At 28.7% G+C, this 18964-nt stretch overlaps 3 protein-coding genes across 4 annotated transcripts in view; all 3 read right to left on the reverse strand.

Moving 5' to 3' along the window:
• Window positions 1-2510, reverse strand: part of LOC142327938 (uncharacterized) — a 77276-nt gene extending 74766 nt beyond the window's left edge. Inside the window, exons 1-2 of the mRNA XM_075371330.1 lie at window positions 2411-2510; window positions 335-427 (exon numbers count right to left, since the gene is read on the reverse strand). Coding sequence (XP_075227445.1) covers window positions 335-427; window positions 2411-2510 — 193 coding nt within the window. The remainder of the gene's footprint in view (window positions 1-334; window positions 428-2410) is intronic.
• Window positions 2511-5925: 3415 nt separating this feature from the next.
• On the reverse strand, window positions 5926-7446 carry Alg2 (alpha-1,3/1,6-mannosyltransferase Alg2). The gene has a single exon (XM_075370919.1). It carries the CDS (start codon window positions 7303-7305, stop codon window positions 6076-6078), a length of 1230 nt encoding a protein of 409 aa, XP_075227034.1. The 5' UTR covers window positions 7306-7446; the 3' UTR covers window positions 5926-6075.
• A 9296-nt stretch (window positions 7447-16742) lies between these two features.
• Window positions 16743-18964, reverse strand: part of LOC142327916 (protein eva-1 homolog C-like) — a 475977-nt gene continuing 473755 nt past the window's right edge. The window contains exon 10 of one of the 2 annotated variants that reach the window (XR_012757123.1): window positions 16743-17142. The gene's annotated coding sequence lies outside the window, so the exon portion shown is untranslated. The remainder of the gene's footprint in view (window positions 17143-18964) is intronic. The other variant, XR_012757124.1, reaches the window with a different exon arrangement.

Raw genomic sequence — 18964 nt, forward strand, 5'->3', positions numbered from 1 at the left:
AATACATTCACCTATCAGCATGAAATTCTGCACTTAATATGCCCTTTCACTGTGTTTAGTACATTCAATATGAATTGGAATGACTCTAGAATATGAAACAATGGCAACATACATTTACCTATCAGTATCAAATTCTGGACTTAAATTGGCCTTTTCATTGTGTTAACAACAACATCCAATATAAATTGGAAAACCTATATATATATATATATATATATATATGAACCAATGACAAACTACATTCACCTAGCAGTATCAAATACTGCACCTAATGTAGCCCTCTGACTGCGTTTACTACATCCAATAAAAATTTTAATGCTAATATAATACGAACCAATGCCAACATACATTCTCCTAGCAAGATCAAATTCTTCACTTATTTTTGCTCTCTCGTTGTGTTTACTACATTCATTATGAATTTGAAAGCCTGTATAATATGAAAAAATGAAAACATACATTTACCTATCACTATCAAATACTGCTTTTAATGTAGCCCTCTGACTGTGTTTACTACATCCAATATGAATTGGAATGTGTCTAGAATATGAAACAATGGCAACATACATTTATCTATCAGTATCAATATCTGGGCTTAATTTAGCCTTTTTATTGTGTTAACAACAACATCCAATATAAATTGGAAAGCCTATATATATATATATGAACCAATGCTAACATAAATTCACGTAACAGTAACAGATTCATGACTTATTGTTTCTATTTAGTTCATCTAATATGAATTTGAAAGGATATATTATATTAACCTATGTGAATATACGTTCCCCTTTCAGTATCAAATTCTGCGCTTAATGTTGCCCTCTCACTGTGTTTAATTCATAATATATAGGCTTTCAAATTCATATTGTATGTACTAAATACACAGACAGTTTGTCTTTATAAAACCTCAATTCATCAACTTCTTATGTTTTTATTTCTTTCAGATATTTAGTATTGTGGAATCCCAGTCAATTTTCTTTAAGTTACGTAAATTTTCTAAGAAGTTGCTGAATTGAGGTTTTGTAAAGAGTGACAAACTCATCTCAAAGCTTGTTGAACGAAGTCCTTTAAAATATAAAGTTGTGACGGGTCTATCATCATTAGATCCGGCTGTGATACTTCATGAGCCTGAACTTGGTTATGATAAAATGAAGTGTATGTTGGAAGCGTTATATGATGACAATAGATTTACTGATGTGTAATCTGAATATGTACCACTGACAACATACATTCACCTATGAGTATCATATTCTGCACTTAATGTTGCCCTCTCCCTGTGTTTACTTCATCCAATATGATTTTTAAAGCCATTATAATATGAACCAATGCCAACATACATTCACCTAGCACGATAAAATTCTTCACTTATTATAGCTATCTCGTTGTAGTTACTACTTTCCATATGAATGTGAAAGCCTATATATTATGAACCAATGACAACATACATTCACATATCAGTATCAAATTCTGCACCTAATGGTACCCTCTCACTGTGTTAACAACAAGCAATACGAATTTAAAGACTATTTAACATGAACCAATGCAACATACATTCAGTTATCAGTATCAAATACTGCACTTAACGTATCCGCCTGACATTGCGTTTGCTAATTCTGATATGAATTTGAATGCCTATATAATATTAACCAATGAGAACATACATTCACCTCAGAGTGCCATATTCTGTATTTAATGTTGCCCTCACAATGTGATTACAAAAACCAATATGAATTTGAAAGCCTATATAACATGAACCTATGTCAACACACGTTCACCTATCAGTATTAAATACTGCTCATAATGCAGCCCTCTTACTCAGTTTATTACATCCAATCTGAATTGGAATGCCTATAGAATATGAAACAATGACAACATACATTTACCTACCTATATCAATTTCTGGACTTAATTTTGCCTTTTCACTGTGTTAACAACATCCAATATGAATTTGAAAGCCTATATATATGAACCAATGCAAACATACATTCACGTAACAGTATTAATTTCTTCACTTATTGTTTGTATTTAGTTCATCTAATATGAATTTGAAAGGATATATAATATGAACCTATGCGAACATACATTCCCCTTCAGTATCAAATTCTGCGCTTAATGTTGCCCTCTCACTGTGTTTACTTCATCGAATATAAATTTGAAAGCCTATATAATATGAACAATTACCAACTTTCATTAACCTATCATTATCAAATTTTGCACCTAATGGTACCCTCTCAAAGTGTGTACTACATCCATTATAAATTCGAAAGCCTATATAGTATGAACTAATGACAACATACATTCACTTATGATTACCAAATTCAGCACTTTTTTGCCCATACACTGTGTTTACTACATCCAATATGAATTTTTAAGCCATTATAATATGAACCAATGATAACATACATTCACGTACCAGTATCAAATACTGCACTTAATGTAGCCCACTGACTGCATTTACTACATCCAATATGAATTTTAATACCAATATTATATGAACCAATGAGAACATACATTCACCTATGAGTATCAAATATTGCACTAATTGGTACCCTCTCACTGTGTTTACTAGATCCAATATGATTTTGAAAGCCTATATAATATGAACCTATGCCAGCATACATTCCCTTTTATGTTTCAACTTCTGCACTTTATTTAGCCCTCTGACTGCGTTTGCTTTATCCATTATGAATTAATACAAATATATAATGAACTAATGACAAAATACATTTAACAATAAGTATCAAATTTTATACCTAATATTGTGCTCTAGCTGTTTTTACTACATGTTTTATGAATTTGAAAGCCTATATAATATGAATCAATGCCAACATAAATTCACCTATAAGTATCAAATTCAAATCTTAATGTTGGCCTTTTAGTGTGTTTACTACATCCAATGAGAATTTGAAGCCTGCATAATATGAAAAAATGACATCCTACATTTACCTATCAGTATCAAATACTGCACTTAATGTAGCCCTCTGACTTACTACATCCAATATGAATTGGAATACCTCTACAATATGAAACAATGGCAACAGACCTATCATGATTTACCTATCAGTATTAAATTCTGCACATAATTCTGCCTTTTCACTGTGTTAACAACATCCAATATGAAATGGAAAGCCTATATACATATGAATTAATGCAAACATACATTCACGTAACAGTATAAAATTCTTAACTTATTGTTTGTGTTTTGTTCATCCAATATGAACTTGAAAGGATATATAATATGAACCTATGCGAAAATAAATTCCCCTTTCAGTATCAAATTCTGCGCTTAATATTGCACTGCCACTGTGTTTACTTCATGGAATATAAAATTGAAAGCCTATATAATATGAACAATTACCAACATACATTTACCTATCATTATCAAATTTTGCACCTAATGGTACCCTCTCAATGTGTGTACTACATGCATTATAAATTTGAAAGCCTATATAGTATGAACTAATGACAACATACATTCACTTATGATTATCAAATTCAGCACTTTTTGCCCTTACACCGTGTTTACTACATTCAATATGAATTTGAAAGCCATTTTAATATGAAAAAATGACAATATACATTTACCTATCAGTATCAAATACTGCACTTAATGTAGCCCTCTGACTGTGTTTACTACATCTTTGCCTTTTCACTGTGTTAACAACATCCAATATGAATTGGAAAGCCTATATATATATATATATATATATATATATATGACCCAATGCCAACATATATTCACGTAACAGTATAAAATTCTTCATTAATTGTTTGTGTTTTGTTCATCCAATATGAATTTGAAAGTTTATATAATATGAACCTATACGAACATACATTCCTCTTTCAGTATCAAATACTGCATTTAATGTTGCCCTCGCACTGTGATTACTAAAACCAATATGATTTGAAAGCCTATATAACATGAAGCTATGTCAACATACATTTACCTATCAGTATCCAATTTTCACTTAATGTTGTCCTATCAATGTTTTTACTACATTCATTATGAATTTGAAAGCCTATATAATATGAACCAATGTCAACATACATTCACCTATCAGTATCAAATACTGCACCTAATGTAAACCTCTGACTGCGTTTACTACATCCAATAAAAATTTGAATGATAATATAAAACGAACCAATGCCAACATACATTCACCTAGCAAATCAAATTCTTCACTTATTTTTGCTCTATCATTGTGTTTATTACATTCAATATGAATTTGAAAGCCTATATAATATGATTCAATGCCAACATAAATTCACCTATAAGTATCACATTCAAATCTTAATGTTAGCCTTTTAGTATGTTTACTACATCCAATTTGAATTTGAAAGCCTGTATAATATGAAAAAATGACCACATACATTTACTTATCGGTATCAAATTCTGCACTAAATTTGGACTTTTACTGTGTTAACAACATCCAATATGAGTTGGAAATCCTATATATATCAACCAATGCCAAAATACATTCACATAACAGTATCAAATTCTTCATTTATTGTTTGTGTTTACTTCATCCAATATGAATTGGAAAGGATATATAATATGAACCTATGCGAACATACATTCCCATTTCAGAATCAAATCCTACGCTTAATGTTGCTCTCTCACTGTGTTTACTTCATAGAAAATAAATTCGAAAGCCTATATAATATGAACTATTGCCAACATATATTCACCTATCAGCATCAAATTTTGCACCTAATGGTACCCTCTCAAAGTCTGTACTACATCCATTAAGATCTTAAAGCCTATATAATATGAACCAATGAGAACATACATTCACCTTTAAAGTGTCAAATTCTGCATAATGCTGCCTTCTCACTATATTTACTTCATCCAATATGAATTTTAAAGTTATTATTATATGAACCAATGACAACATACATTCACGTATTATGGAAATGAAACACAGAATATGTCAGTCAGTAGCTGTTTCTTAAAAAAAAAAAAAAAATTATTCCATTATATAACAGAGTGCCGTTATATAATGGTATAACTATTATAATAATATAATATACTTATAATATATAGGTACTTACATATTAACGCCACCACAGCTACAGCTTTATTTAAAAACAAAGTAGTCAATCGGATTTCGGTGGAAAATGGGTCGTTATAGAGTTTAACATAGATTCAAAACAGTCTCTTTATTAATTTTAATAAATAAATATTTATATTTATTTATTTTATAAATATAATTTAACCAAACTTAACCTACGCTTGCTAACCTTGACTAATTAACAGGAGTGTTTTGATTATTTAAATAATAAATAATTGCAATAATTACTGAATTTATTACATAAATACTCAAAAAAATTACGGTGTTAATTAGTCAATGTTAGCGAGCGTAGGTTAAGTTTGGTTAAATTATATTTATAAAATAAATAAATATAAATAACCATTTATTAAAACTAATAAAGAGATTGTTCATTTTCCACCGAAATCCAATTGACTACTTTGTTTTTAAATAATGCTGTAGCTGCGGTTGCGTTAATACGTAAGTAAGTATCAATATATATAATTATATAACTGTAATAATTACATAACTTCACCCATACTGTAATACACTTTTAAAGATTGCACTACATAATTCATCATCCATTATAGAACAGACATTAATATTAATCAAAATAATTAAGAATTAATTATTTAAAAAAATTAATATAATAAAAATATTTTATAATTTTTATTGTTCTTTATCAGTAATGAAGTTTAATTTTTTTACACAAAAATGTTCATTAAATTTAAAATTAGCATGCAAGTTATTGCTAATTCAAAACCAGATTGATATGCAGTCCATATGCTGTAACCTGAACATATATCTGCATGTTTAAATGAAATAATTGAAACTTGACTTTTACCTTAATTCTGCTAGTTCTATTAAAGCACTTTAAAAATTTAAAACAATAATAAAATACAGTTCAAAAATAAAGTTTATTTGAGTTTAAATATGGGATTTAAAATTAACATATTTGCATACACTTATACTTAAATACGCGTTAATTATTCAATAATAATGTCAACGAATATATGGAATAATTATATTAATGTAATTATAAATAAAATTAATCAGTTTTATTTTTATTTAACATATTATTAACAATAGAGTTTAACTGATTGGTAAATGCATTAAATGAAAATAGTTCCTCAAATCTTTTACGGCCTTCATTTCCCATTTTTATGGCTTTACTCTCATCTTCCAATAGTATTTTCATTGCTTTAACAAATTCACTTGGTGTTGGTTCGCATAAGAAACCACATACATTGTCACTTATTGTTTCAGTTGGTCCTCCTGAGTTTACAGCAACTACTGGTTTTTTAGCATACATTGCTTCAAGCGGTACAATGCCAAAATGTTCATTTGATGGTGTATAAACTAATAATCTGCAATTCATCAATAAAGAAAATTTTTCTTTGTCAGAAGGTGATTTTAAGAAGTGTACTTTTTCTATCAAATTCATTTCTTTGGCATAATTTTTAAGTTCACTTAAGTAATAAACATTCTCTTCAACTCTTGGATCATAACCACCGGCAATTACCAAATTAATTTTTTCCCAAACGTAATTTTCAACAATATTTTTTAATTCATGCAAGGCAGATATGGCCAATTTCACATTTTTCTTTATTTCATAACGATTAATAGATAAAATTAATATAGCATCTTCAGATAAATTCAAATTTAATTCTTTTAAACTGTTAGGTTTTTCACTATCAAAATGCTTAGTATTAATGGAAGGATAAAGTACATCTGGAATAATATTGAGAGAAGTAAAGGTGTTTTTAAATACTCCACGAGTAAATTCACTATTAACTAAAATTTTATCAGCACATCCTGTAGTTCGTTCTTCAAGCCAATTAATTGGTAAACGATACAACTTTTTTAAATTGTTACCTGGTAAGCTTAAAAGTTGATCAGGAAAATGACAATAAAACAAAACATTTTTAACACCAAAGTGGAGAATTGGAATACACGCTGATACAATATCACAGACCACTAAATCTGGCTTTATACCCGAAAAAAATATTAAATATAAAGCTGCATATATCATACGAATGTAAGCACAAACTGCATTAAAACGTCCAAATAATGATCTTGGCAACCAGTCACCTACAACAGTAATTGAAAACGTTCCATCACAAGTTTCTTTAAAACAGTGTGAAGAGTCGTAATGAGCTGTAACGAAATTTACTTCAAAACCCTTATTCTTCAACGCTAATGCGGCATCAATTACCAATCTTTCAGCTCCACCAATACCCAAGTCCGGATGAAGAAAGGTAACCGTAACTGGTTTCATTTCAGATTACTAAATAAAAATCTTTTATTTAACAAACACCACTATAAAGACCAAACGCACGTATAACATTCAAACAGCTTAACAGAACAGCTATCAGTTTGCAACGTAAACATAACCTTCCAAGTAACACTTTATAAAATACGTGCAGAATCGAACTCGACTCGTTTAATCGACTTCAATCAAGTGTGCCGCCATTAATGCATGCTTTCGTTTTAAACTGTTGTATCGTTCGGAAAAAACAAAATTGTATGATAAAAATGAAAATATTACAGGAATTTGTAATTATTTCCATACACTTTCTGTAAATTCATTTTTGAGAATATCAACTCCTAATATCTACTAACTAAAACTGTTAAAGTTGAATTCATTTTATGAAATTTCGTAATATTTATCAAAAATAATATTGCAATATTTGAAAAATACAAAACGTATTAGTAAATCATCCTACTAACTATAAACCATTTCAATCAAACTAGTATGCACTTCATAAATGAAAATCACGTAGTCTGCTTCAACAACAGGCGCAGAATGCAGCACTTGCTCTCAAAAAATTGCTTGTTTTGTTACATGGGCAGCTAACAACAGTATGATATAAAACTAACACTCAAAATTAACCTTTAAAATTAATTTAAAAGATGAGATGTGTAATTTCAGAACTACTGCAGTTCACAAATTTGAGGTTATTCAAAACTGACAATAGTTAAACAATTCTGTTAGATCTAAATTAATAAACAGTTTCAGCACAGCTAATTGGAAACTGTTTAAACCCCTTTTTAATACTGAAGCAACCAACTCGAAAAAAACATTTTTTTTGAACTTAGAATTTCTAAATATACTTTAACTTTGTTTCTTCAAAATTTAATTCTGTTTTTGTTAAACTGAAACCATATAGCCATTTTTCGTTAACAAGTTATAAAGAGATACTGGATACTATTGTAATAATACATTGATGTTGATTTAATATTACAAATATAATCTTGTCAAATACAGGAAGTTGAAATTAAAATAGAAAACTTCTATCAGTTACAGGTGTAGGGAAAGCAGGAGGGAAAAACTGTATGTGCCCATTTGTACATTATTTAAATATTTTAAATGGTCTTTATGTTATTTCATATCCTGTATTCTAAATCTACAAAAAAAAAAACAACAAAATTCTAATATGGAACGACGAATTCATAATGTAACTAATTCTTAAAATATGTCATTAATCAGTTTTTACAATATGGATTATAATTATACAATTTAACTGCTACTAGATCAGCAGGTTAGTTTTTTACATGTACTGGTGCTTTCCATTAAGTTCAATAATGATAAATTATGCAATATTTCAAATACAACTGATTTAATTAATTTTATTAATTATATTGTTTTTTTATTGTTATTAACTTTTTATTATGATTGCGATGAATTTGGGTAATTAACAAGTTTCAATTTTTTTCATTTTCAATTGTAATAGGTATATCATAGAAATCATCATTTTCATATTCATTATCATTATCATCATTAAAATGATTATCAATAATAGTATTTCCATCACCACCGTCATCATTGTCATCATAATCAATTATCAATCTTGATCAGTCACCATCAATCATTGATCATCATCAAAAATCAATTTATCATTCATCAGTCCCCATGATAATGATCGATGCATTATCACCAGTCACAAACATTTATCATCAAACATGAATTATCAATCAACATACAGGTCAACAAAAAAAAAAAAAAAAAAAAAAAAATTGGTACTGAAATAAAAGTAGGTGAATTAGAAGAATGTATTTTTTACACCAAATCTTAAAATGAAATTAGTTTTTTCTTCATCACCCTCAGATTTTTAGTTATGACCCTTTAAAATATTGAGAAATTTCTTAAAGAATAGAATACAAAAATAATAAATAAATAAATAAATTACAATTAAAATTCCTATCTTTATTTTGCAGACATTTACGTTTATTTTAATTTCTTTTTTCTTCTTTTCCTTTTGTGTTCAGTGAAATCTTTTCTTTTTATCATCCAGCATTTGTCACTCATTATAGATTTATTACATCTGCCTTGATATCAATGTTCCATCTCCAATATATATTGGTGGAATCTTTCTCCTTGTTCGTCACTGATGTCACCCAAGTTTAAAGGGAAAAAGTCAAAATGACATTGTAGAAAATGAATTTTCAATGACATTCTGCAGCCTAAATTTTTGTAGTTTCGCTAGGAGTTAATTTATAAACCAATCTTGGTTTTCATCCTTTTTGTTTCCAAGAAAATCAGTAACAACATCTTTGAATGACCTTCATGCTGCTAGTTCTTTAGGATTCAGTTTGCAGTCAAATATATTTCCACAAAAGAATTTACTTATTTGTGGCCCAATGAATATTCACTCTTTTAATTTGGCTTCACTTAATCATGAAAAAACCTCAGCTAAATATTTAAACCCACTTCCATCTTTATTTAATGCTTTTAAAAAATTCTTCATCAGGCCTAGTTTTATCTGTAGAAATGGTAAAATAATATGATCTACTTCGACAAGGAGGATATTGATAACATTTTCCTTTCCTGGAGTAAACTGATTTCTTTTTGGCCAGTTTTTAAGTGCGTAGTGTTTACTGTAGCTCGACTATCCCATAAACACAAGAAACACATATATTTTGAAAAGCCTTTCTGGAGACTGAGAAGAAGCCCTATCGCTTTCATGTCAGTGATGATTCGCCATGAGTGTTCATAATAATTAATAGCTTTTACAATTTTTGACATACTTTAATATATTTCTTTCAGTCCTACAGCATGTGCTACCAGTATAGAAGAAAACTTATTCAAGTTATACTACCACACTGCCTTTAAGTTACTTTTAGATAATTTGCCTGTTAAAGGGTTTCCTTTTAATTACTGGGTTAGTTTAAGTAACACTTGATGCATGTTACATATGGAGCCCAGGATTTATCTTGGTCTCCCAAAGGACAGTCAAAATAATGTTTATAAGCAGTTTTTAGCAGATTTGATACTTACTGGTTTCATCGATTTTTTGTGGTGAATTCTCTGTAATCTTCTTTTCAAGAGTTGAACGCGGCTCTTGGAAACTCAGCTGTAGATGAATTACACTGAATTACTCATTACTTTACTCACTGACATGTCTGGCTTGACTTGAAATGATATCATTCAACTGTTATGTATCAAATATAAATCTGTTTACGGTATGCATCACAATCTACATCAGATGTAAATAAGCAAACATACAAACATACTAATTTGTTCCACAAATGATGGAACAAACAAATTAAAGGTGTTGTGGTGATAAGTTTAAGGTGTTGTAATTTAAGAATGTTATGTGGTGGGTTGTTTAAGAATACATATTCAGATTCAGCATATATTATATAGAACATCTACTCCTTTTTCAGTTCTAAATTTTATGTTGACCATAAAATTGTCAAATCGGGTGTTATTCATCACATGAATTATAATCTATCATCAATCATTAATCACAACACAGGTCTGCGATGGTAAAATTTTCTGGAATCTATCTAATGATTTCAATAGATTTTTTGGTTTGAAAATGGGAAAATATAAAAAAAATTCCATCATGAAAGATTTCACAATTTGTCTTTTTTTGTTCGATCTATAGATGATATATTACAAAGGATCATTCTGTAAAACTGTTATTTAAATAAACTATCATAATTTTTTTTATATATGAAAATGCAAGAAGTTGATATTTTGAATAAAAATATAGTGGATTTATGACAAAGAAGTTAAACAGTAAAAAATCTATAACTTAACTGTACATACAGCAATTTTCATGTTACTACATGTGATCATTTTCCTGTTATTGTGTGCCTGTCTCCTCACCATCTGCTGTTCTAGACAAAAAATTAAGTTCAATACCTTTTTCCATTACTGCCCAGAAAGGAGTATAATGTATTTAGGATGAATTTGTTTTAGGTTTGAAAATTTTTTTTTGGGGGGGTTTGTTCCATCGTAGCTGCTCAGTGGCTGAACCGATTTAAATGTATGACCCTGCATTGGAATCCTTATGTCATTGGGAGTGTCATAGGCTATATAAATATGTATATATTGCATATACATGTATAAGTTCAAATAAATTTAAAAAGTTTGAAAAAATTATACTCTGTATAAATACTACATACAAAATTGTCACCTTACTCTGCTATAACTAATATAGCATGATATTATATGCATAATTTAGTATATAATTACTAAATTATCCTATGGTTAATAGTAATCAGTGTTTGTCAGCAATGTTTTGTTTGGCAGATTTGTTTTTTAATATTTATCTCTTGTTTACAACTGTTGTGTACATTTGCACTATTAGTTTGTGACAATTTCATACATTTAACTTATAATATTTTTAATCATAATTTTTTAATATATATTACAATCTTTTTTCATAACTCTTTTTAATTTTATGTAATTTTTATTTTACAAGTTTTTATTAAATTAAATTCCAATGGTGTCAAGAGGCTGTGTCAATACACCTGACTCTTTTTGCTATATTTGCGGAAACTTTACTGTAAAAAAAAAAAACAAAATAACATTTCAAAATTTATATAAAAATTATATTTTGCATATTTTGGGGTGAAATTAGGAGACCAAGACAAATCTTGGGCTCCTCATAAGGTTTGTTCAGAGTGTATTGAAGAGCCAGTGGTCACAAAGAAAAATAATAGTCTTTTTACTTTGGAGAGAACCAACTAATCATAACAATGATTGTTACTTTTGTTGATATAAAATACATGAATTCAATTTAAAAAGCATAAAGGACTTTTTACCCATACCTTCAATCAGCTACACATTCTGTACCATAATAATAATCTTAATTACATTTTGTAGAAAAAATTATTATCAGTAAAAATGAAGAAAAATGCTAGAATACAAAAATTTAGTTTTTTTTTATTGAAAGTTATGGTTTTTTTTTATTTCTGTAGAATAAAAATTGATTGAGATATCATCGTTAGAATTTTGTATTTGAATGTAAGGGCGCATCATTAGAATTTTATATCTGAATGTAAGGACCACCTTCCCCAAGCCCTTTAAACTCAAAAATTTAAAAAAAGAAGGGCTCAAGGAATCTGAACTTAACATGCCTTGTAGTCCTTGAAATTCACTGCAAAATGATTTTTTGAATGATTATGGATAGCTTAATAATAAAGGAAGTAAGTTATCGTTGAAAAATTAGTTGCTTTTTTTCAGTGAAATTTTTGGAGCATGTAAATTTATGAATTTACAGTTTCGGAGCAATTATGAATACATATAATTGTATCTACATATGTATATCCTTAAAAACTATATCCTTATACACTTATAACTGTGAACATTATATATATTTGTTCATCCATCAGCCGGTGTTCGCCTACAGTGTGCTCAGTTACTTTTCTTCTCCTACCTATACTTTCATCTATATATATATATATATAGAGAGAGAGAGAGAGAGAGAGAGAGCACACCATAGACGAACACCTGCTGATGGATATACATGTGAATGTATACTCTTTTATACGGTGTAGTCAGTACATTTTCAAAACTGAAAGAATAAACACGTAATGGTAGTTTTTAATTTTAAGTAAACATGATTGTTAATTTTAATCATGAGGCCAGTTTGTAAGGTTTGGGATGTTGCGATAAATAATAAATTACATTAACAACTAAAAAAGTTTATATTCATTATAAATGCATTAAAACACTTTAATCTGTTGAAATCTTAAATTTTTTTCATTCTTGTCCAAGAAAGAAAGTAAACTTAATTACCTTTGCATCATCACTACATATTGCAGTACATCTTGTTCAATTTATATTATATAGTTTTTAAGTAGCTTTATAAAAAACATCAAAAAGACATGTCCTGTTGCATGACCAGGTATTGGTTTGCAAAATAACATATTTTTTTTTTTTAATGATCTATTCATATCTTACAAAACATAAGAATTGAGAAGTGTTTGCTGATTCATCAAATTAAATACTAAAACATTAACTTGAACTCACTGGCTGAATTATCTAATTGTAAACATCAGCAGCCATGTCTTCAATTCATCTTTATGCTGTAGAAAGTGGAATTTTTTTCAGTTTTTTTGCTTCTTGCATGCCTATTAAAAACATTAACCATACTAACTGCAGCAGGCAATATGAGGTTATCTGGGATTGTGTGACGTTTGGACATCTTAACTATTCTTAATGCTGCAAGATAGATGCTTCAAGTGTACTTTTATCAGTTTGACTTGATTTACAAATAGAAGCTCGTTGATTTCTCAAATTATGTAATTTTCTTTTCTTTTGAAAAATTCCAAGGGTTTGCTTTTATGATTCGGATGTTTAGTCCCCAAGTGTCAAATTAACTTTTATGGTTTCATGCTTTCATCAGATAGGACTTTAAAGCAAACAAGGTATTGTGACTTTCCATCCAATGAGGTAAAACCATAATTTAAATAACTGTCACTGTACAATCTTCTCTTTTTACCAATCTATTCATTGGATATAGATGACTCACTTCATTTTTTCACAAATTTATCCATTTTGCATAAGAAACAGTTACACCGTTTGGCCGCACACTAAAAAACCAAAATCTTAATTATTATTTTCAATGAAACTGCTTTTAAAACTTAAATAAGGCACCAAACACACACTTTGTATTCGAAACTAAACTGATGTTCTGCAATCCCTTATGCCTCTTTTATATTGCTGAGAGCACGACATATTCAAACATATCATATGCATGTTTGAACATGACACTCTCACAGCAAATATTATGCAAGCAGACCAAACAATAAGGAACACATACACATAAAGTTGGAATCTGTAAATTACTTTGTACACTTTATACATGCATGTCCATACTCGTCACTATCAACACAGCTAAATAATTTTAACTAGGTTTCCTTGTGTGGGGGGGGGGGGCACAAAATATTCATTATAAACTTTTTTAGGTTTTGGGAAGTGTGTTGCTACACACTTCCAAAAAGGTTGAGAATTGCTGCTCTGTAATGAATTTCTCATCCTTGATAAGTACAAAACCAATTTACATGGGTAGCATTGAAACTATACATGATTTTTTTTTTCAAAAAGAAAAATTGTTAACTAGTAGAATGTACAATAATTGTAGCGTTGTACATCATTTTCAAAATTATGTTTTATCCACTTTTCCTTTTTTTATTTTAAATTAATTTCTATGTAGTGTAGATTACAATTCTTATCATATTCCTTCCGTTCATGCATTGCCTGAGAAAAATGAGATCCTACTTTAACTCAGCATTTTTCTGTTTGTGATGCAATTATAATCAGACATTTTCTCATTTTTATGAAATTTTATTCTAAGTTTCCCTTGTTAGACAAAGTATATGTGTGTAATAATTTTTGTAGTAGTTCCATTTCAAAATAGTTGCCAATATAGCTTTGGAAACATTCCTGACTTTACACCTAACTCAAGAGTAATCACCCCTGATATAAAATCTTTCTATATATAGTTTTACAATGTAGATATTTTTTGTATAAACTGTAGTTAGAACATTATTTTAAATTCAAAAAACATGGAGATTATTGGGAAAGTATATTAGATTATTAACAGTCATTAATTAGTAATGTTTGGTACTTCTGGAAACAGTGCTAAGGATTTTACATATTAATACAGTAAAATATTTTTTTTTAACACTGGTTAAACACTCTGCAACAAATTTCAGCTGATAATTACATTTTCTTACTTTTAACAAAATACAAATGTAATTAACATTGTTTTACTCTATATGCATTTTTCCAGTATTGGTGGCAAAATAACATCTCTGCCTTCATCTGAAAGGTTCTAGGTTGTAGTCCAAGATCAGGTATGGACTTACCTAACCCTGGGTAATACCTAAAGGTTTTACCAGGTGTTTACGCCATTCTGGCATAAAGTTTCCGTTATTTTCTACGAATTCCAAGCTAGGGTGGGTCCCGTTGTTTTGTTACAAGGAATGTTTAAATCTCACTTTGTTTCGTATTTCTGTGTTTGTAAAGTCCACCTGTTTCTATTATTGTTCTTGTTCGTTATTGTTCTTGTTCTTGTTCTTGTGTTCGACCCTCCCTCCGTCATACTTAGCGCCCGCGTTCATTCTTCTATCGAGTTATTTTTGGCCACCCTTTTCATACACCCGTTATTCTTTCGTCCCCTTACTAATACATGCACACATCTCTTGTCTTTTACACACACTCTCTCCTGACCACTACCTGGATCTGGTTTCCCCCTTTTTCTTTCGCCATCTTTTCGGCAGAGTAAATCCAACATCTCACCAGTGCAGTCGCCTATGGCCATACTCTCCTGCAAACTTTGTGGTAACATTTCTCATTCAAGCAGAATCTCAAACTCATCACTACACATCTGAGATCCTACGCATCTTTCTACCACCAAACCACATCACACCTCTGTATTCCTGATACACCGTGCGGACTACGCCCAGGATTACATAGGTATTCATCTGTACTTGCTTTTACGAGTTCATCTCTGGCTAATATTTGTGTGCTACAGGCAAGTTCAGTTTTTCATTACTTATTACGTTAAACCATTATGTTATCATTCAAATTTGTGGAACATTCAGTTCATCATACCTATGCCGTTCAAGTTTCAATTTCACTTAAGTACAGTCACGACAGGTTACTTACATAAGGCTGTCATTGTTCAGCTGCAACCTATTTCATGTGCTCAATTAAGTTCAGTGTGATTATATTGTAATTAACTCTTTTGTACTGTAATATTATTGTGTCCTTTTTCTACGTTAAACTAGAATTACATTTTTACATTATTTAATGTTAAGTTTGTGGTTCATAAATCAGGAAAGGCCAGTGCCAATTAAGATTTACTGTAATTTATTTTTCTAAGTTAATGACATTTGTTCATTCCTAATTTTTCAATATTACAGCATTTGTCAGCAATGCAATAGTTTTTCAGACATACTATGTTTATTGATGTTATATTTTTCTAAAGTTATAATTAAAATTAAGGTGTTTCATGTTCTCTTTCAGGCTTTGTCAAAAATGTATATTGTCAAAATCTATATTTAGAAGCGTATATTCATGTATTTTTTCATTTAACTATCATTGTTCAGACGCTGATTTCAGTTGATATTCTCATGTATCATTAAATTATGTTATTTTCATAATTTCTTTTTAGTTTTTAAGGTTATGATAATTATAACATAAATTCATTTGTTTTCATTAAAGTCCAATTTCTTTTGGCAAATACTAGCTGTGTGTTTTTTTAACTTTACCCAACACCAGGTTACTGCTAAAACCCTGGTCAAGTATTAGCTTACATAACAATATTAAAAATAATGAATTTAAAAATGATGAAGGTACATTAACTGCCTTAAATCCAACTGGTCAGATTTCAGGACATAATTGGATATCATCCTGAAATGCATGATTTTCTGTAAAATATAAACACTATTATTTGGTTAATAAATTTTATTTTTAACGACAGTATAAAATTACATTTTTTTTTTATAGAAGTTTATCTGTATAATTATTCATATATACAATTATATAATAAAACCAACATTTATAATTTATATTTATTGATATATTTCATTTACATTTTTAATAATTAATATTTATACAGTATATATATATCTTCTTAACAGATGTTATTAAAAACAAATTTAATTATGTATACTTTTAAATAAACAATTCTCGTTTTACTGGCTTAAACGTTTTTTTGACTAGTTATATACATGTACACATAATGCAGGGGCCACATATTATCAATGTTTTTTTTTTTAAATAAGAATAAATAGAGGTATCTCAGCTAAATTATAAATTCGATCTTTCATTATTTGGACAACCATCAGTTTTTTCAGAACGGGTATCGATCTTGAAAAAAATCATTATGTGAGTATTTTCTTTATCTCTATTAATCACTACATAAACAAAAAGTTATATCTTATAAAATACGAGTAAATATACACTATAATGATGGTACCCTGCAAAGAAAAATCAATCATCATAATGAAGTGATGTTTAAGTTTATCTTAATTATTTAGTTTATATACACTCGGCCATCATGATACGAAACAGAAATTTATTAGTCGGTTTGCAAGAAACAATCTAAAATTATGTAAAAGATCAACCAGTATTTCTGTCATATCATTACAGGTTTATATATTTAAAAAAACTTAATAAAGAAAGCATTAATTTATAACACACAAAATGTCATAGTATTAGGAGTTTTCACGTTGTTATACTTAGCTCGAGTTGTAATTAATTGCTATTTTTTTTTTTGATAGTTTTTATCTATCAATAGGGAAAATGTAACACAAATAATTATGCACTATAATTACAGCAACCAGTAAAAGCCTTCATTCATTTTATCCCAATAAAATGATGTTTAAATTTGCTTATTCAGTCAATATAATATTTAAATAATATATAATACATATATATAATATATATATAGAAAAATTATATATATACATAAATAATATAAAAAATACATATAAGTAAATATTTTATATATATATATATATATATATATATATATATATATAAAATTTAAAAAGTTACCACATTTATTATTCAACATATATCTGTTGAATAATAATAATAATAGTCCCGTCATATTTCTGTTTGCACCCATGTATACTATTCTCAGGGAGAACATTTTTAAAACTATTTTCAAAATGGTGGAACCCACCTTTCTGCTACAGCTACCTAAACTCAAAAATCATAAATGTTAGTGGTAACATCTGATTACATTATTTTACAATCCGCAAAAAATAATGAATTTTGGTGGAAAAAAATTAAAATCCGCCCACCCCTTCTTCACTTACTATGTGTAAAAAACCATTTGGGGTAGTACATTTTTAAAATTTTAGTCCAACAAAAACAACTGTAAAATTATGTGATATAACTTTTTAAACCATTTGAAATAATCATAATCTGTGAAAATTATTTTTAAAATTGCTGACACAAAAAATCGCTTTTAAATGTTTTCTAAATTTTCAAGGGTTGAAAACTTATTTTTTTTTTAAACAAGATGATGTAGCTTGTAACACCTCATTGAAAGGCCCTTTTAACGGCAAGTAATTAGGTATAAATAAAATAAAAATTGGTTCACTGGTGTTGAAGTTATGATTAAAAATGTGTTTTTCTAGATTATGTTAGGATTTTTTTTAGATTATGTTGGGATACAGTGTTACTGGCTCAAAGCATTAGGTCTGAAATTACCGTTCTTTGATATTTTGAATTCTAAAGCTGGCAAATGCACTCTACAGTTTTAAAAAGCTGAAGATCCCATTGTTGTCAATGAAATCTCAGTTTCTATGGTAAATTTTTTCAAATTGTTTTCTTTCATAATGTAATTAGTGGCAAAAAATATTTATTGTATTTAATTTATTGTCATATTCTGTTTAAATTGTAGTTTTTTTTAGTTAAAATTGGCATTTGATTTGTGATTATTAGTCTACCATTTGGCCTTTCATTTATGTCTTTTGTAAATTTTTGTTGATAAAATGATCTGGAAGAAAGGACTGAACTAATTTCTACATACGGAGAACAAAATAAATGTGCTAGAATTGCCCAAGCGTTTAATGAATGACTTGTAAAAAATTGCAAGAAACAGTATCTGTCATGAATAAGAAACGGGCAGGACAAAAGGTTTTAAACAAATTACTATGATTGAAATTTTGGGAAATGT

The sequence above is a fragment of the Lycorma delicatula genome, chromosome 7 (assembly GCF_047948215.1).
Source record: "Lycorma delicatula isolate Av1 chromosome 7, ASM4794821v1, whole genome shotgun sequence".
Lineage (NCBI taxonomy): Eukaryota > Metazoa > Arthropoda > Insecta > Hemiptera > Fulgoridae > Lycorma > Lycorma delicatula.